The sequence below is a fragment of the Acomys minous genome, assembly GCF_964271855.1.
Source record: "Acomys minous genome assembly, chromosome: 7".
Lineage (NCBI taxonomy): Eukaryota > Metazoa > Chordata > Mammalia > Rodentia > Muridae > Acomys > Acomys minous.
This window is the reverse complement of record NC_140488.1, coordinates 64,146,914-64,167,910: the sequence shown is the minus strand read 5'-3', so window position 1 is coordinate 64,167,910 and position 20,997 is coordinate 64,146,914. Positions and strand designations below refer to the sequence as shown.

The 20,997-nt window shown below is 33.6% G+C and overlaps 1 protein-coding gene across 2 annotated transcripts in view; it reads left to right on the top strand.

Annotated features, from left to right (window-relative positions):
- Window positions 1-20,997, top strand: part of DACH2 (dachshund family transcription factor 2) — a 519,808-nt gene that overhangs the window by 426,671 nt on the left and 72,140 nt on the right. The window contains exons 7-8 of one of the 2 annotated variants that reach the window (XM_084788789.1): window positions 7,362-7,497; window positions 9,867-9,950. In XM_084788789.1, coding sequence (XP_084644915.1) covers window positions 7,362-7,497; window positions 9,867-9,950 — 220 coding nt within the window. The remainder of the gene's footprint in view (window positions 1-7,361; window positions 7,498-9,866; window positions 9,951-20,997) is intronic. The other variant, XM_084788790.1, reaches the window with a different exon arrangement.

The window sequence follows — 20,997 nt, the reverse complement described above, 5'->3', positions numbered from 1 at the left end:
GAAAAGGTAAAACAACAAATTGACACACAAAGTTGGGTATGACATAAAGCAAAAATAAACTGGGAAGGAATGATTATGTGTCCCCTGCATGGATAGACAAACAAGCAATCAAGACTGTGCTGTCTGATGTTGAAGTATTTGTAGAGGCAATCATAACATGACTTCCATCCATATGTGGTATATGACAGTACACATTCTTGCTAAAGTGGTAGTTCCATGAGTCTTGCTCTGGCCGTAAGACATGTAACTAATGTTGTGCCATTATGAGATGGAGTACCCAAGGCTAACCATCTTTTTCTATGTAGTATGGAGTGGGAGGCCTACTTGATGAGTAGAGTCTACTACATGAATATGAGGATATCCTGAAAATAGTTGGAGAATTGGAGAATGTACCATTCATGTCCCTGAGAATAAGCTCAACTGAGAATAGATTACCAGAAAGCCATCAGAAAAGTTATATGGTTACTGTTAGACATAACAAGTTTTCCAAACTTTAGAGTTGACTGTCATACTGGAACATGCTTGTATTTCAGAAGAATTACAAGATGGGGATGAAGTTACCATCCTCCACTTACTGTCTAATTTGGCATATAAATTAGATAGCAGGTAGGATAAGATGGAGGGAATGGCTTCCCATTTACTACAGATAGTGATTCTAAAGGGAAAGGAAATTCAAATTAACTCTGAGCTTCTAAAATTTGTAATCTATTGGAAGAGTCAGAGAGTGAAGAGAAAGAAAAAGAGGTGGAAGTGAGAGAAGATAGTGTCCCAAGTATATCTTTCCTTTGATACAAAAGAATGAAAAAGGATGCATATCAATGCCTTAGTAATTCACTGACACACGATACAACTGATACAGGTAATGTCTGGAATATTTAAGTGCTGGATCATTTCTTCCTGTCATTTCACTGTAGTATTACCTTAGTTATTGATACCTGAGATGAACATGAATTTCAAGTAAGGGTCAGTAGGTTTTAGAATCAGCAACTTTCAAACAATTAAGAAAGAAACAGTCCAAATGGAAAAGAAGCTTTGCTAACTTTCATCTCAGTTAGGATTAGTGTGTAGAATATCCAAACAAACTAAAAATATAAACATTAAGGAAACAGCAACAGTAAAACCAACAATAACCAAAAGGAAAAAAGTGAGTTAGGGAACTTAACAGAGTTCTTAAGAGAAATACAAGTGTCTAGAAACACCTAAAATGTTTAACATCATTAACTGTCAGATGAATGTATATTAAAACTACATTTAGATCCCATATCACTCCAGTGAGAATGCCCATCATCAAGCAAATAAATAACGACAAACACTAGTATGGATTATGTGAAAGAAGAACCATTATTATACTATTGGTGAGAATAAAAATTACCTCAGTCACTCTGGAAATTATCTACAAATCTCTCTGAAAAACTAGAAATAGATCTAACCCAGGTACTCTAGTTCTGGATATATACTTAGAGGACTCAAAACCCTACCCTAGAGACAGTTGCACATCCAATCCAATGTTATTCTATTCAAAATAGCTAGGAAATATCTTCAGCTTAGATGCCCACCAACAAATGAACAGATAAGGAGAAAGTGGTACATATACAGAATGTCAAATTACAAAGAAAAACAAACAAGAAATTTGGCAGTAAATGGATGGGACTTGAAATGGGTGAGACAACTGATTTCTATGAAGACATCTATCTCCTGTTCTCTGTTCTCTCTCATATATGAATCCTAACTTCAAACATTTTATTTTTTTCTTTTCTTTCTTTCTCTTTCTCTTTTTTCTTTTCTTTCTTTCTTTCTTTCTTTCTTTCTTTCTTTTTTTTTTTTTCAGACAGGGTTTCACTGGGTAGCCTTGGCTCACTTTGGAGATCGGACTGGCCTTGAACTCACAGAACTCACAGAAATCCACCTGCCTCTGCCTTCCTGAGTGCTGGGAATTATAGATGTGCACCACTGTGCCCACATTTTTTAAAGTGACTTATTTTTATTTTATGTACATTGGTATTTTGTTTGCATGCACATCTTTTTGAAGCTGTCATATCCCCTAGAACTGGGGTTACAGACAGCTCAGAGCTGCCATGTGGGTGCTGGGAATTGAACCTAGGTCCTCTGGAAGAGCAGATGGTATGCTTAACCTCTGAGCCATCTCTCCAGTCACCAAATATTTTCTATGTGTAACTTTTGGATAAGTGGATGCCAAGAAACTAGAATGGAGCTATTGAAAAGAGATAAAATAAGGGAGAAAGGGTAGTAGATCATTGAATTTCTAATAATTTCCATTATTTTTGTTTATTAAATCATGCTTTTAAAATTAGTGTGCTGTTTCACATAATGTGCATAATGAAAGCAAACAAGAATTTTGGAGGTAAAATATTCAAGTAAAAGTTTTCTTATTAAATGTTAATTTTAAATATGTTTACCACATCCATTTCTATAGCACTATACATTTTCTCTTTATTTTAGCATTTGTGTGGGTGTTACCTCAGTCTTTATTCATTAGGAGGTGTAATATTTTTACAAGGTAGTAGAAGATGTTAAAAATCATTCAGTGTCATTATTCTGTTTTTCCAAATCATCAATATTAATCATTAAAAACAATCCACTTGTTTTATAGTAGGATATAAAGGTGTGTGTGTGTGTGTATGTGTGTGTGTGTGTTGTCTGTATGTGTGATTCCTTCACACACCAACAAATATGCACTGATGTTGCTTCTTCAGTTATAATTTTCACAGCATCTGCTGTATTTGTCTTTTATCAATTCATTTAAAATTCCATATACAGACATAATTAAATTAAATATTTTTAGCACATTTCAGTATTAGAGTTCAAAGACAATCACTGAATTCTTTTGCATATTAGGTACACATTCTGTCCTAAGACTATTGATTTTAAAGTACAAGAAAGCTAATAAAATTGGTCTAACCTTTGACATTATTTTTCAATTTAATTTATTTATATTTATGTATATGGATGATTTGCCAGCATGTATGTCTATGTATCATGTGTGAGTTTGCTGTACATCGAGGCCCAAAATGGGTGTCAAACTCTCTGGGACTGGAGTTGTAGAGAATCATGAACTGCAGTGTGGGTACTGTTAATTGAGCTTAACTCTTCGGGATGAGCAGCCTGTACTTTTAACTAAAAAGCCAACTGTCCATCCTTCTGTATGAAGTCATTTTAAGTGAAATATGTTTGTGTGCATAAGTATGTATTCATGCATACCTGCTATGTGAAATATATATATATAACCAAACTTGGCTGATCAGGCTGGATTTTTGACTTATAAACTTCCAGTCTCTCCAATGTTGAAAGGATTTGTTCTTCCAAGTTTATATAGGTCTTTCAGACCTTACCAAATCATCTCACCAAATTACAAAAAAATGTGAATTTTTTTCGTAAATTTTTATATCTGCTTTCCTTTATACATTTCTTGGACTGTGCCTTAAAGTGCTCTGATAAAACCATAGATTTAATAAAATAAAATTAATTAATTAATTAATTTATTTACTTATTTTTTTACAAACCTTAGAATCTCGTTGTTTTAAGACTCGGAAACAACAGTAAAGTATTACAACTGTACTGTCTATTTACAATAACTGTTTAAAGTACAAATACTATAGCTTATACACTAAATGTCTACAAAGTCATTTCAGTAAAATTATTTGTTACCTAAATGCTAAGTAATGATTTAAAATTTAACTTTAAAATAGACATGGCACAATAATAACTCGATTAGTATTTTTCCTACTTTGCATTTCCCCCTATGATAAACACCATAACCAAAAATAACTTGGAGGTATTTCTTTTTATCCATTAATTAAGAAAATGCCCCACAGATGTGCTCAGAGGACAATTTAATATATGTAATTCCACAACTGAGGTTTCCTTTTCTCAGTTTGTGTCAAGTTGGCAAAAACTAACCAGAACATGTTTCTAAAGCTGCTATAAAAATTATCAAAATTTCAGTGGCTTCAAACAATTCAAATTGGCTGTGTTATAATTATGTAGGTCAAAAATAAAGATAACAGTTTAATGAGCTGAAAATCAAAGTGCTACAAAACCCACATTCCCATTTCTAGGTGCAAAAGTGAATAAGTTTCTTTGACTTTTTCAGCTTCTACAAGACATTTTGTTTCTTGACTCATGGCCTGTTTTAGCTCTAATGCCAACAAAATTGTATCATTCTCTCTTTTATGATCTTTAAATTTTTAGGAAACCTTGTGATAAAATAAGGCTCACTGAAACTAATATGGCAAGCCTAATGTAATATTTTCAATCACATCTGCACAGTCCCTTTGGCTATGTAATATAATATATAATATATATTCAGTTTCCTGGCAATTGAGATATAAGATGGACATTGTTGGAAGGGACGTAGCAACATTTTGCCTGCCGAAATGACAGATACTGTAAAATGTTAACTACTACAAATGAAGTAGTAACTTCATTATCATTTCATTAGTTTAAATTCAAATATTTCTTTATGTTATTAATAAATTTTGAGTTTTTCATGGAAGTCAATATGATGTACAAGCACAAAATTGATAAACTAATTCTAGACATTAGGATTGGAATGCTAATGATGTAATTACAGAAAATTAGATATAACATTTGTTGTAAGAAATGTATTATAAGTGAAGCAAATACTTTATAGAACATTCCCTATCTCTATATTTATATTGGTGAATCATATTCTATTATTTTTGTGAATCATATTTATTCTGTATGTGAAAAAACACTACAATTTAGCTTTTATATTTCTCATATTAACTTAATGTTCAGATAGATTTGTAAGTGCAAAATTCATAAAGATATTGAATATCATCAGTGTTTTAAAGAAATTTTATAACGATGAATCATAAAAGTCATAACATACTATGAGAGCATATAAATATTTGATTTTTATTATGATTCATTATTTAAAATACAAAACTCTAAGTAATACTAAAGAATTAACAATGGTAGACTGTATTGCCAGTTTGTAAAACACAGTATTGCATCTTATTTACGTCTTTTAAAAAGATTTTGTTGTAGAATTCAGCATATGTCCGTTTTAAATTCTCCAACATTACAGCATATTGTTACCGAAATATTCCTGCATTTAGAAAAACTATCCATGTATCAAATCTATCATTTGACTTATTTTCCAGAGCTCTATGAATCAGTACCTGTAAAGACTCATTAACTGCATAATAATGTTACTCTTTAGACCCTGGCATGGATTTTTATCAGTCTAGACATTTGTGATAGCAATAACCATCACTCCACACCTACATTTATACTAACCCATGAGTTCCCTTTGTCTATCTGTTTCTGTCTCTCTGTCTCTACCTCTGTCTCTGTCTGTCTGCCTCTCTCTCTCTCTCTCTCTCTCTCTCTCTCTCTCTCTCTCTCTCTATCTCTTTCTCTCAGTAGCTGCACTTCTCAGTGCTGGTGTTATAGGTGCATACACCAACTTCTTTTATGTAAAGTCTTTGAATCTGAATTCAGGTCCTGTGCATACACACAGCATTTGATCCACTGAAATACTTCTCCATGTTCCCATTTATGCAATTTTAAAGAATACTTAACCTAACTTCCTTTGAGCCCCATGGAAATTTGTATTATTTAATTCTAATAACATACCAATTTTTGATTTCTTTCATCTGATTTTTTGTATATTCCTGAGTTTCTTCCATTGTTGCTTTATAAGTCTTCATATCTTGAACCGTTTTATTTATTTCTTTCATCTGGTTGTTTATAGTTTCCTGAAAAATTTCCAGTTCCACTCTGTGTGCTTCTTTTATTTCTCGCACCTGCTTGGCTGTGTCTTCCTGCATCTGATTTCTAATTTTATTTGTTTCCTCCATTATCTTCCTCATTACTAAGGATTTGAGGTCATTTTCTTGTGTTTCCATTGTATTTGAGTTCTCTGGGTTGTTTTCTTTGGGATAGCTGGAAATTGGAGATGTGATGTTGTTTGGGGGTTTTTTGCGTATGCTTTTACACTGTTCTTTAGACATCTTGCCGTCTCTATTTTCGTTGGGTAACTTCCAGAGTTGGATGGAGGGAGTCTGATGATAGATTCACTTGTTTTCTCATGATTTCTGTAGGCTGGAAGCTCTGATGCTTCACTGGTGTGGATGGCAGGAGGTTAGACCTGTCGTTTTGGGCTCTCACAGACAGTGATCCTCAGCTCCTTTTTGCTGTGGGTCCTGCAATCGTTCTGGGTCTCTGAATGAGCGCTGGATCAGGCCAAGGTATCCACAGCCTTTTGGGTCCCCTGCCAAGTCCAGCCAGGGATACTGGGCCCGAACCACGCCTCGAGCTCAGCTAGATTCTCAGGGCCTGAACCGTCTGCCACAGCAGGAGAACTGTGGCTGCGCTGAGCTGGTGCCTCCAGTGGGACTGAGCACTCTGCCCACCCTGCGTCACCGCTGTAGAACTGTGGCTGCACTGAGTTAGCACCTAGGGTGGAATTGAGCTCTCTGCCCAGCCTGTGTCATGGCAGGAGAACTGCGGCTGTGCTGAGCTGGTGCCTAGGGTGGAACTGAGTACCCCACCAAGTCGGTGTCACAGCAGGAGAACTGCAGCTGCTCTGAGCAAGCGCCTAGGGTGGAACTGAGTGCTCCGCCCAGCTTGCGTCACAGCAGGAGAACTGTGGCTGCGCTGAGCTGGTGCCTAGGGTGGAAGTGAGTGCTTGGCTCAGCCTGTGTCATAGCAGGGGAGCTGTGGCTGCGTTGAGTTATTGCGTCGGGCAGAATTGTTTGCTGAGCTGAGCCAGTGTCTCCACGGCACAGCGCACTGAGCAAACCCGGGACTCTGGGGCTGAACTGTCTGCCGAGTCCAGTTTGGGTCTCAAGGCACCACGAGACCCAAATCCTGTCCAGACTCCCTTCTCCTGCAGCAACTCCTACCGACCACCACACCAATTGCCTCCACTGAAAGGCTCTGAGCTGCAAACCTCAGCCACCGCCGCTGGTGCCACTGCTGTCTCTGCCGCTGCTGCTCTGATCCGAGAATATCCACGCTCCTCCCATGTGCAGGGGCAAGCAGGTCCTCCGCACCCTGGTCCCTCTGAACCATGGAGCACTCCTGCTGCCGTGGTGTGGGGACCTTGGTGTTCCTGGCTCAGAAATCTGTGCAATTCCCTGAATTGTTCACTGGAGCTTCCAAACACAGTCCACACTGCTCGCAGCCATCTTGGATCTCCCCCAACATACCGATTTTTGCTCAAAAGTTTTATTTTAGGTATTTAAGTTCACATAGTTTACGGTGTATCCTTTGAGGATATTTGAGAAACAAATATTTCCAATGCTATTATCAAAGCATTCATGAACATTTAAGCCCACATGTGAATGTTTTTCTGTTTAATTTTGTGTCAGGAGCGGATCCCAGAGAGTCCTTCTCCTGCTCCTTCTCTGGAAGAGAGTCATCATCCTGGGAGTCAAACTTCCTCCCACCGAAGCAGCAGTGTGTCCAGCTCTCCCTCCCAGATGGATCATCATTCAGAGAGAATGGGTGAGTGTATGCCCTGAAGCAAGTGTTTGGAAGCTAGTCTTTTATACAATTCCTATTACACAAATGAAACAGGAGGAAGTTCCCGGAGGAAGTGTCATGTTTGTAATATAAAAGCTTTTTGAAGTAATCCTGGTTTGTGAAGCAATACAGGAAACAATGGAAAGTGTCAAAATTTTCTTAGCCTCACAAAGCCTTTCTTTAATATATTTCTCAATCTCATGGTACTGATACCATGAGATTTTTTTGGTACAATATATGTCTTAGATGAATATGGTAGTATGTGCCATTTACTATTAGACACTATAATCATATTAGGAACAGCATCGCTGGATTATTTGAGATAAAGTATTCTTTAGACAGTCATTTAATGACAATTACAAAATGATAAATGTACACCACTAAGCCACAATGTTGAAAAATGTTTGTCTCATAAGATTTACATATTAGAATTTGGTTGTGATAAGCCTATATGACACCTGAATCTACCCATATGACTTTTATAGTAATTATTTTTAAAAAGCTTAGTTAAATCATATAACCAATATCAATGCCTTTCTCTATAATATAGAAATATTTACTTTCATATCTGTTGTGCTGAATTATTATGAGATCATATAATCTTCACTATCTGTACAGAAAAAAAACACTTCAAAAAGTCAAACCACTTAGAGAATATGAGGAGGTAATTATGCTTTTGAGGTTTTTGTTTTTACTTTGCTTAACATTTCATTCTCTATGATCTTATTCATCTATACATAAATTGTCACGAAAACACAGCTACAATAAATTCTCAATATAAAATAATGATGGATTATTTTTGTGTGGCAAAATGATCATAACTCTTCTATATTTACACAATAAAGTGTGTATATATATATATATGGAAAATGATTTTTGCATTGTTTGGCAACAATCTATCCAGAGATACTTTGTGCCCTTTAGATATTCACAGTTCGTAGCAGTGCTTGTTTTAGGCTCTCCAAAACAATTAGAGTTTGAAGGAGAGGAATTCATTAGATTAGGATATGTATTCGTTTCTATATTTGTACTATGGAAAGATAAAGATGATTTATCCTTTGTGGAACTTAATCCAAATCTATGCCTATCAGCATTATCTCAGGGATTCCTAAGCAAAACTCTATATTATAATCAATACACTATGAATTTAATTCACTTGATCTAGAACACAGAGCAGCAACATGCATTGCTTTTCAGTATCCTCTTGGGAGAGGTTAATGCACAGTGAAGTTAAAAAATGGTGAATCACAGCTTGAAGATTCTGCTTCTTAGTGACCAATTTTATATTTTAGAAGGATATATTTAACCTCTCATTTAGTTTATGGACAGAGACTACCTTTTTGTTAGAAACTTGGGTACAAATGATTATAGAAAAACTGAGCAAGACAAGAATCTGTCACTGAATAAATTTACTTAATCAAGAAATTAAAGCATATATTATACTTTGGGATTATTTTTGTATTGGGATATTGAAAAAAATATGGAAGCTACTTATTTCTATATAATCTGTATCTATTCAGGAGAAAGTAGCAATTGTTGAGTGCTGGATAAAAGTTGAACATATAGGGAAATATACTTGTCAAATATTATGGCATAGGAGAATGCATAACCAATACTTCAAAATAAATTATATTTTTCCTATGCAGAGTAATATCTTAAAAAATTATTGACAAATACTACAATGTGATCCCACTGAGAGGGATTGGTCACTATAAGCACATTGCACAGTTGCCCAACCATGATAAAAAATATTATCTGCAATAGAGTGGAAAGACTTAATAGATTTTGGCTGTAAAAAGGTTGTGTGTTTTTATAGAGCTGTAATGTTTCAATGAAATATAAGTTCAGAGAATGAAATGATAAGTGGAAATTAGTATTTTTCTTCAAGTATAAATGTTTTGCAAAGACTCATAAAAATGCTAGAAAATTATATTCTCTCTGTCAATTTTGTACCTATTTAGGAATCTTTCCATAGTAAATCGAAAGCAAAATTATTTTAATCTCATGATTTATTAACTGATAAATTATTTTCTGAAATAATTTTGAAAAGAGTTTAATTAATAGAGCACAATACTAATTTGCATGCTCATTTTAAAATAAGAAGTACATACATGATTTAAATAATATATTAAAAAGATCTAGTACTAGTATCAATGGTACTTTATAATTCACATGATTAGTCATCTTACTGATTTTCAAGATACTTGGCTATCATAGCACATCTTTCTTATGTTACAGAAGTATATAAAATACATATAAGTTCTTAGAGTATGATAGCCATTTACATGCTCTTATGCATTTCTTTGGGTATTGTGCATGAAAGTGTACCCAGTTCCCTTTTTCATTTTTAGTTATGATGCCCAACAATAGAGAAGAACTTATTGTTGATCAAGATAATGGACAAAGCATAAAAAAATTCCAGAGGGATAATAAAGGTAAAATGATTTTGGCTTATTTTATATATGTATGAAGAAAAAACAGTAACTCAATAACTTAGTGTTGTATATATTATTGGAATTTTCCATGTCTGGGTAAATTAATGCTGGCTTTGGATAAATTCTTTAGATTGTGAAAATATTCTGTACAGATTGTTGATTGGTGTTGTAGATTTGAAACCAACCTAAACTTGTTAATACTTATGGGTAAAAAGTTTCACTCTATATACCTTTAGTATGACTTTTCAAGATATATGTATTATATGTATGTGTGTGTATAATTTATTAAATATAGTTATATGACTCACCATTACAAATTTACAGTCATAAAACGTGAGTTGCCATCATAGGAAAAGGCTGCTCTTTGATTTACCCTAAACATTGTAATGATCTATGCTAATTGGGACATTTCAAATAAAATCTTACCAAGATAACCCACTGAGTACTTATTTGTGGTGCAGATAAAAATGGCTTCAATCTTACTTATGATATACTGAAACATATATCTTAAAACAGATCTTTGTATAATATAGGGAGTAATATAATTTCAAGTGACGTTCCCCTGAACTAAAAGCTAAAACATAAAAGTAAAGGAAGATGTATTATCTTTTGTTATGAACTAGGCATTCTTGTTGCTACTCTGCATGCATAGTACTTCACCCTTATATTTGGAGTAACTAAATGATGGATTTTTATTTTATATAAGTATATATTTTCTACTTCTATTAAAATATTCATATTATTCAGAACACAGAATTCAGAGTGATGAATAGTTAATGGAAAATTGTCTCCTTCTTTTGGAGGCTGAACTTGCTTCATTATTACCTAGATGAGCATTTTAGCTGTAATTTGGGAAAGTGTATGATTTTAATTCCATTGATCCATGGTTGGTTTCCTTGCCACATGTTTGGTATTTTTTTTAGACAGACACTGAAAGACTATACCTGTGGGGACTAAACCATGTAAATGATTGATTATAGAATAGTTGTCAGAATGGAACAAATCAGGTTCAGTTTATTAGAGTACTTAAACTCTTCGGCAGGTAATTACATTCCAGTTAAGAAAGATACTTCATTCATAATCCAACAATTTATCACTGAGACCACATTTTTAAACCAAGTCAGAGCTCTCTGAACACTGCTGGAACATGAGGATATAGGTGCATTAACTTATTTTTATAAAACATGAATCTTTGTATTTCTGTATTGCTTTGCATTGGCACAGTTAACTCATTTCACTCAAATAGTTTGGTTATATACTGATGATGGCATTAATAGACATCAGCAAGCCTGTTAAACTACATCCCAATTTAGACTGGAAAATTTTCTTCACAAAAAAAATGACTTTTCACATCAACTTCTACCTATTGTATTTGTGATAGGAAGGCAAAAAATATTCTTTTTTAAAAATAGACATCAGTTATTGAAAGGGAACAAGTTATAGTGTAAGGCTCAACATTTATTAAGTATGGAAAGTAAGCAGTTTATACAACTGTAGCAAACATATGCTTTAACATCTGTTTTGAATAATATCATCATAATTTAAAGATGATTTATAGCTCTAGAAAATATAAAATGCCAACACTGCCATTATTAACAAAATTCTGAAAATGAAGAAATGCTGCTATATTTTATGTATCCTAATGATTTCTGCACCTTGCAAAATTAAGTGACTGCTATTATAATACGTGTCTCTATTGAAAATTTGAATTTGCATGGGATTTTTATATGAGTACATGTAAAAGGTTATTTGTTCTGGGATTTCCTCACAGTGAAATACTTTCAGACTGCATCCAAAATGGCTCATCAAACTGACAGTTTTTATTTGAATCAAATGTTCTAACTAAACTGACTAGTCATTGAAATTAAGTGTTTTATTTTATCTTTCTGTAGACTTTGCCAAATAAAGTAACCAAGCCTATTATGACATTGTATCACATGGTCCCTTTGGGTGGTGATCTCATTGTCTTCTCACCTCTAAGTCCACCTCAGGAAAGAAAACCAGGAGCTCCTTTAACCTAAAAATAATTGCAAATATTTTTCTTTATATCATAATGTGATGATATATTCTCAAAATCTTGGAAATATTAAAAATATGAGCTACTATTGACTTCGATTTAGACTATTTATATTGTATTGCTTAATGTTTTAATGTTCAGTGTTCACAAAGAGACATTTCAGTGGTAATATTTTTAAAACTCTGCAGGTCATTTTAAATATTGAAAATGAAGCAAAAATTTTAAAAGTCTTTGGGATTCTTTGCAGTATAGTAACATTTTCATAACACACCAATGATAAGGCTAGTCACATGTAGAAATAATAAAAAGATAAATATGTCAAATATTCCTACTCATGAACTCACTAAAACAACTTTTGAAATGATCAATAGCATAGTACAAGTGAGCATCAAGTACTATAAAATCATTAGAATATAAGAATCAAAGTGTATTTTATTTTAAAAAATATATTTCTGTTTACACAAATAAGAAATTACAGCAGGAGAGGGGTTGAGAAATATATTTACACTACAGTAATGTAGATATATCTATTTAATTTGATGTTTGCCTTTATTTCCTAGTCTTAGGGAGTGCACTTACTAATTAAAAAGTAGTGGCACCGTAAACTAACGAGATGTTTGAAGTAAGTATTATGATAGTCTTAGGTAGTGAACTACATATTTAAATATCAGTGGCACTTTAATCCCTCCAGATGTTTGGAGAAATTATTACTCTTGTTTGAAATCACAAGTAAAATTTCTGAAAATAATTCTGCTCTAAGTAAGAGAGACAAATGTACTGAGCCAAAGAATATTTAATATTGTAACTAATCTTTATAAAAATAAACATCAGTTGGAGGGTGGACATGGAAGGACTGGGAATGGATTGTGATGGGTTGCGTTATCAGAAACTACATTATGGGAAAATACTTCAGATAATAAAGTACTGCAAGATAGGATAGGAGAAACCAGGATCAGAATAAGTTGCATGAAGAAATTTATTTTAATAAAAATATGTAATTAAAAATAATAAACAAACAAAAATTTCTACCTTTTGCACAAAATTATGTACACTTTACAGTATCTCCAATCTGAAATAAGTATAGTCCTACATCTTATTTGTATGCACCCCTTACTAAGTACTTTAATCTATAAACAGTTATATATTCACAGTATATATTACAAAAACATATTCTTGTCAAATTTTCCCAACCACAATAGTCTCTATTATTGTAACACAATGTTAAGTTTAGGAAACAGTTTGCTTTGTTTCACAGGTTTTACTAAGAATTTTCCAGTTTACTTGCATTCTTTGCTTGTGTACATATATTTTATGGAATTATTAAATGTAAGTTTATGTAGTAATATAATGCATTTCTCCTATTATTTCTTGACTCCTAGATCTTTCTTTCATAATCTGCAGTCTTTATATATGACTTTTCTGCCATCCATCTTTATAATTTTATCATTTAGAAATCTGTAAATGTAACCATAGTACATGTGAGGTTAAGAAATTAGCAATTATTCTCTCTGCCTAATTCCCCTGATATGTGCTCAGTGTGTTATATACATTCCTGATCTGCAAGTGCCATAGTGTGTGGCCACTTACTCACATATCCAGTATAGAAAATAGCTTTGTTTCTAGATTTTGGGCAGTTATAAATAAAGCATCTTTCATAGATAGTTTTGTGGGTTATGCATTTATTTCTCTGTAACAGATCATTAATATAGCAATTGCTGAGTCTAATGACAAGTTTATACTTAATTTGTCTAACAAATTAAAGAATTACATTCTATATTATCTGGATCATATTATATTCCCATCACTAATATATGGACATTGCAGTTCCTCCACATTCTTACCAATATTTTGTGTTGCCATTAATTTAGTTTTAATTTTAACCTTACTCAAGGAGTATACACTTATATCTGATTGCAGATCTAACTTTATTTCCCCAAATATTAGTAATATGGAACTTCCTATATGTCTGTTTGCTTTGTTGAACTTTGTCCATTTCTTAATTGGACTGTTTTCTTGGCTAAATATTGAAAATATTTAGATTTTGTCTGTTGATTTGTTTCTGAGAGTATTTCACTGTATAGCAGAGGCTGTTCTTGCTGACTTAGCCTCCTCACTGCTGGGACTAATGGCAGGTAACACCATACCTAACTGCCAGAGTTCTTTACACAGTTTACATGAGTTCTATGTCAGATATGAAATTTGAAAATATATTTTCCTTTTAAAAGGTGGATCTTTAAAATAACTGTAAATTTACCCACCTTTAAAAAAATACTTGTAGTGTCAAATATAAACACTATTTTCCTGGTCATTGATCCTGAAGATATTTTCATTTGATTTTTACTTCAAGTTTTTCAGTCTTATCATTTTAAGTCTGTCTTCTCAAAATGCATGGAGGGTTATATTTAGGTGGTTCAGTTTGGTTTTTAACTCTTTAATCATATGTTGAAAAGATCAATGTTCCTACAATGAACTCACAGACTTATTTCAAAATCAGCTATCTGTATTTATTGCTTGGTGTTCTCCTCTGTCTATCCATATAACTATGCCACAACATTACTACAGTCATGGTCATTTAATTCCAAGTATAATAATAATGTTTTAGTTTTGGAGACAAATTGTCTAAGAAAGCAGGTTTAAGAAGGAACAATTTACATGATAAAAGGAAGTAAGAATAATAAGTGAAGGCAAGAAATCTGGACTCATATGGCTTTCAAGAAACATTCAGCTGGAAACTGCTTTAGTTGAAGAACTTTAATAAGGGAGATTTTATACAGAGATAAGAACAAGAGTATAGAAACTAAGAAGGGATGATGAACCAACTAACAATGATCCACAGTGGAAATAGCCGCTTTCCAACTGAAAGACAAGTGGAGAGAATTATGTTGCTGACAAAAACAAGAAGTGTAGATGTTGAAAAAAGACCATTAGAGAGTGGGCATCACAATGACTTCTTTGTTGTCACTTAGCTCTGTGATGCTCTCAATGAACAATCCAGCCACAAACCAAGAGACAATGAACTTTTAATCATGTAACATTCCTTTATAGAATGTAATCATTATAGCAAGAACAATGGTAGCAGTACATTAAAGACAACCTCAAAGAAATTAAAATGTGTTAATAATACATTAAAAAGAAACAAAGCACATATTGCATCCTAACTGTAGTTTCCCCTCCCTCCTCTCTTCCCAGTTCCTCACCACAATACTCTCTTCTCCTTCTAATCTTCTCCTCAGTTTACCTGTAATATAGTGTAGGCCTCCCATGAATATCAACCAAATATGGTATATTAAATTGCAGTAAGATTAGATACTTCCTTTCATATTAAGATTGGATAGGAGAATCCATTAGGAGGAAAAAGATACCAAAAGCAGGTAAAAGAATGAGACAGCCCCATTTCTACTGTGAGGAGTCCCACAAGAACACCAAGCATCTACATATATTTTATGGTTATAAAAACCATACATTTTATGATCACAAAATATTTGTAGAGACCATAGGTCAGACTAATAGAGGCTCTCTGATTGTCAATTCAATCTCTGTGAGCCCCTATGAGCACAGATTAGTTGAATATGTGGTTTTTCTTATGGTTTCCTTAACCCCTATAGCTCCTACAATTTTTCCTCCTTGTCCTTTGCAGGATTCCTCAGGCATTATCTAATATCTCTCTGTGGGTCTCGGCATTTGTTTCCATCAGTTTCTGGATTTAGCCTCTCTAATGATTATGCCAGGCTCCAGTCTCCAAGTATAGCAAAGTATCACTAGGAATCATTTTATTGACGTTTTTGCTCTATCCAGGGTCTCTGGGCTATCAGCCTCTGGATCTTGACGTAGAACTATTCACAGTTTTCTTTAAAAAAAAAAAAAACACACCAGATTGATTTCCAAAGTCATTGTACTAGTTTGCACTCCCACTGACAATGAAAGAGTGTTCCCCTTTCTCCACATCCTCACCAGCATGTGCTGTCACTTGAGTTTTTGATCTTAGCCATTCTGACCAGTGTAAGATGGAATCTCAGAGTCGTTTTGATTTGCTTTTCCCTGATGACTAAAGACACTGAGCATTTCTTTAAAATGTTTCTCAGCCTTCGGAGATTACTTTGTTGAGAATTCTCAGTTCAATTCTGTACCCCATTTTTAGTTGAGTTATTTAGTGTGTTGGTGTTTAACTTTTTGAGTTCTTTATATATTTGGATATTAGCTTCATGTCAGATGTATAGTTGGTAAAGATCTTTTTCCAGTCTGTAGGCTGTCGTTTTGTTGTGTTGACTGTTTCCTTTGTCTTACAGCTTTTCAGTTTCGTGAAGTCCTGTTTATTAATTGTTGACCCTAGAGCCTGAGCTATTAGTGTTCTTTTGAGGAAGTTGTCTCCTGTACCCATGTATTTAAGGTCCTATTAAATAGTAGATTTAGAGTGTCTGGTTTTATATTGAAATCTTGATTCACTTGCACTTGAGTTTTGTGCAGAGTGAAAAATATGGATCTATTTTCATTCTTATACACTCAGACATCCAGTTAGACCAGTACCATTTGTTAAAGATGCTTTCTTTTTCCCATTGTCTGGTTTTGACATCTTCATAAAAAATCAAGTGTCCATAGGTGTGTGGGTTTATTTCTGGCTCTTCTATTTGATTACATTGTTCAGCCTGTCTGTTTTTATGCCAATACCATGTGGGTTTTATTACTGTTTATCTGTAGTACAGCTTCAAATCAGGGGTGGAGATTCCTCCTGAAGTTCTTTTATTATATAGGATTATTTTACCTCTCCTCAGATTTTTTTCATATGAAGTTTAGAATTGCTCTTTCAATGTCTGAAAAAAAACCGTGTTGGAATTTTGATAGGCATTGCATTGAATCTGTAGATTTGTTTTGGTAAGATGTGCATTACTGCAAAAATAATCTTACCTATCCATATTCATGGGAGACCTTCCATCTTCTGTTATCTTCTTCAATTTCTTTCCACAGAGACTTGAAGTTCTTGTCATATAGGTCTTTCATTTGCGTGGCTAGAATTACACGAAGATATTTTATACTATTTGTGGCTATAATGAGGGGTGTACTTTCCCTAATTTCTGCCTTAGCCTGTTTATTGCTTTTGTAAAGGAGGGCTACTCATTTTAAAATTAATTTTGTATCTAGTCACTTTCCTGAAGGTGTTTATCAGCTGTAGTAATTCTCTGATGGAATTTTGGGAGTCACTTATGTATACTATCATATAATTTGAGAATAGCAATACTTTGACTTCCTCCTTTCCAATTTGTATCCCCTTGATCTCCTTTAGTTGTCTTAATGCTCTAGCTAGAACTTCAAGTATCATGTTGAATAGATATGGAGAGAATGGGCAGCTTTTTCTTGTCCTTGATTTTAATTGAATTGCATTCAGTTTCTCTTTACTTAATTTGATATTGGCTATTGTCTTTTTCTATATTGCCTTTATTGTGTTTAGGAATGAATCTTGTATTCCTGATCTCACCAATACTTTTGACACTAAGTGGTGTTGGATTATTTCAAAGGGTTTTTAAGCATCTAATGAGAAGATCATGTATTTTTTTCTTTCAGTTCATTTATATGATGGATCCCATTGATGGATTTTCATTTTCTGAACCATCCCTGCATCCCTTGGAAGAAACCTATTTGGTCAAGGTGGATGGTATTTTTTATGTGTACTTGCATCTTGTTTGAGAGTATTTAGTTCTGTCAGTTTTCCTCCTTGTACCATGTTCCTTGTGTCTCATAGTTTGAGTATTTTGTACATTCATTTTTATTGAATTCTAGCAAGTCTTTAATGCCTTTCTTATTTCTTCCTTGACTCCAGTAGTCATTCAGTGAAGATTTGTCCAGTTTCCACAAGTTGGTTGGCTTTCTCTTATTTCTGTTTTTTTGTTGAAACATAGTTTTAAGCATTAATGATTTGATAGGATACAGGGGGTTAAATTTTCTTGTTTCTGTTGATACTTACTTTGTGACTGAGTAAGTGGTCACCTTTGGAGAAATTTAGGTTTTTTTCTTTAATATATTTTATTAATTTATCATATTACATCTCAATGGTTATCCCATCCCTTGTATCTTCCCAATCCTCCCTCCCTCCCATTTTCCTCTTACTCCCATCCCCTATGACTGTGTATGAGGGGGACCTCTTCCCCCTGTATATACTCATAGGGTATTAAGTCTCTTCTTGGTAGCCTGCTATCCTTCCTCTGAGTGCCACCAGGCCTCCCCATCCAGGGGACGTGGTCAAATATGGGGTATCAGAGTTCTTTAGAGAGATTTAAATGTGCTTAGAAGATATATTCTTTTGTGTTTGGTTGAAATATTATATACATTTTTAGATCCATTTGATTCATAATATCTTTTAGCTCCAATTTTTCTCTGAAATTCCTGTCTGGATAACCTCTCCAGTGTTAAGAGTGGGGTATTGAAATCTCCCATTATTGGTGTATGAGTTTCAATGTGTGATTTAAGTTTTTGTAGAGTTTCTTTTTACAAATGTGGTTGCCTTTGCATTTGGGGTATTTTGTTTTTAAGAACTGAGATACGATGTTAGAGGATTTTTCCTTTGATGAATATGAAGTGTCGTTCCCCATTTCTTTTGATCAATTATCGTTGGAAGTTTGTTAGTAGATATCAAATGGCTACACCAGCTTGTGTCTTGGTTCCATTGACTTGCAAAAATCTATTTCAGATCCTTTACTTTGACATAATGTCTATCTTTGATATTCAGATGTGGTTCTTGCATGGAGCAGAAGGATGATTTCTGTTTCAGCATCCATTCTCTTAGCCTGTGTCTTTTTATTCGGGAATTTAGTCCATTGACATTTAGAGATATTAATAACAAATGTTTGTCAATTTTTGTAATTTTGTTGTTGTTGTTGGTATTGGTAATAATAGTTTGTGTGTGTGTATGTGTGTGTGTCTGTGTGTGTGTGTCTGTGTGTATATGTTTGTGTGTGTGTCTGTTTGGTTCTTCTGATGTGAGATTATTTATTTCCTGAGCTTTCATGAAATAAATTAGCCTCAGTGAGATGGAATTTCCCTTCTAGAATCTTTTGTAAGAATATATTTTCGATAAATATTGTTTAAATTTGTCTCTGTCATGGAATATCTTGTTTTCTCCATCTTTGGTGATTGAAATTTTTTCTGGGTATATAGTCTGGGATGACAATTGTGATATTTTAGAGTCTAAAAGACATCTGTCCAGGCCCTTCTGGCTTGTACAATCTCTGCTGAGAAGTCAGGTGTAATTCTAATGAGTCTTCCTTTATATGTAACTTAACCATTTTCCCTTGCAGCTTTTAATATTTTTTCTTTGAAATGTATGTTTAGTGTTTTGAGAATTATATGGCAGGGGACTTTAATTTGTTGGTCCAATCTATTTGTTGTTCTGTAAACTTCGTGTATCTGTATATGTATACTGTTTTTAAAGTCAGGGAATTTTTCTTCTATGATTTTGTTAAAAATATTTTAAGTGCCTTGGAGCTGAGACACTTCTCTTTATTTTATTCTATTATACCTTTTGGTCTTTTCATAGTATACCAGATTTCTTTGAAATGTATGTTTAGTGTTTTGAGAATTATATGGCAGGGGACTTTAATTTGTTGGTCCAATCTATTTGTTGTTCTGTAAACTTCGTGTATCTGTATATGTATACTGTTTTTAAAGTCAGGGAATTTTTCTTCTATGATTTTGTTAAAAATATTTTAAGTGCCTTGGAGCTGAGACACTTCTCTTTATTTTATTATATTATTCCTTTTGGTCTTTTCATAGTATACCAGATTTCTTTGATGTTCTTTGTTAGGAATATTTTTTGTATTTATCATTTTCTTTGACTGATATGTCATTGTCTTTTATTGTATCTCTATGCCTGAGATTCTTTCTTCTATCTCTTGTATTCTGGTGGTAATGCTTGTGGCTATGCTTCCTGTTCATGTACCTAAATTTTCCATCTCCATGGTTCCACCAGTTTTTTTCTTCTATTTTCACAATAGTTAGAAATAGAATCAGCTTTGGTAGGCACCAAGTGATGAATAAATAATGAAAATGCAGTACATCTACACAGAGAAATTATGTTACACTTAAAGAAAAATGAAATTATGAATTTTGTAGGTGAATGAATGAAACTGAAAACAAAGGTATTCATAATATGATAGCCTAGAACATGAAAGTATTCATCATCTTCTTTAATATAGTATTTGTTAATATGTTATTTGGAATTTTGAAGTTATGTGAAGTAGGGATTGTGGCTTGCAATGTTGTCTTGTATTTCTTATATGTTTTGTATTTAACACAAGGGGACACATTTCAAAAATAAAATTTTAATGTTCTATTTTTATTTAAGTAGAGTATCATATAATTGCTTTTAATATATGATAGAATTATTTATTAAAACTACTTATGCATATATTTTTAATTTATTAATTATTCTTTTTTGAATTTTCTATTTGATAACATTGGGCCATGGTATTCTTAAGCTAAAGTTCTAATAATATGTTTTTAATTGAAATAGACATACATTGCTTTCCACCTTCCTTTTATCCTTCCAGATCTTCCCTGAGACCCTCTGTTGAGTCCCTTGCATGTCTTCCCACTGTCAAGTTCATGGATTCATTCGTAATCTATTTGGTTGTTGTTTTTTTGTACATGGCTTCAGAGATAACCAATCTGTATTGGATAAATTATAAGTGTCACATCCCTGGAAAAGGCCAATTCTCTTCCCAGTAGTCACTCATTTCTTATAGTTCCTGGCATAGTGGTGAGACCAAAGGTGCTGGCTTGGGTTGGAAATAGCAGGATACAGGTGATACGAAGTGGGAAGCAGAATGACATGGAGGAAGCTCTAACTGGGGAGGAGATAGGGAGTATCATATAGAAGAAGAAAGAAGGATGGGGCAAAATAACACTAAGGTTGTTTTGTAAAGCTTCAAGGAGTTATTTTTATATTTACTTAACATGTACACAGTGTGTGTGTGTGTGTGTGTGTGTGTGTGTGTGTGTGTGTATGTTAAAATACGTTAAGTTATTTGTGCTATCAATGCT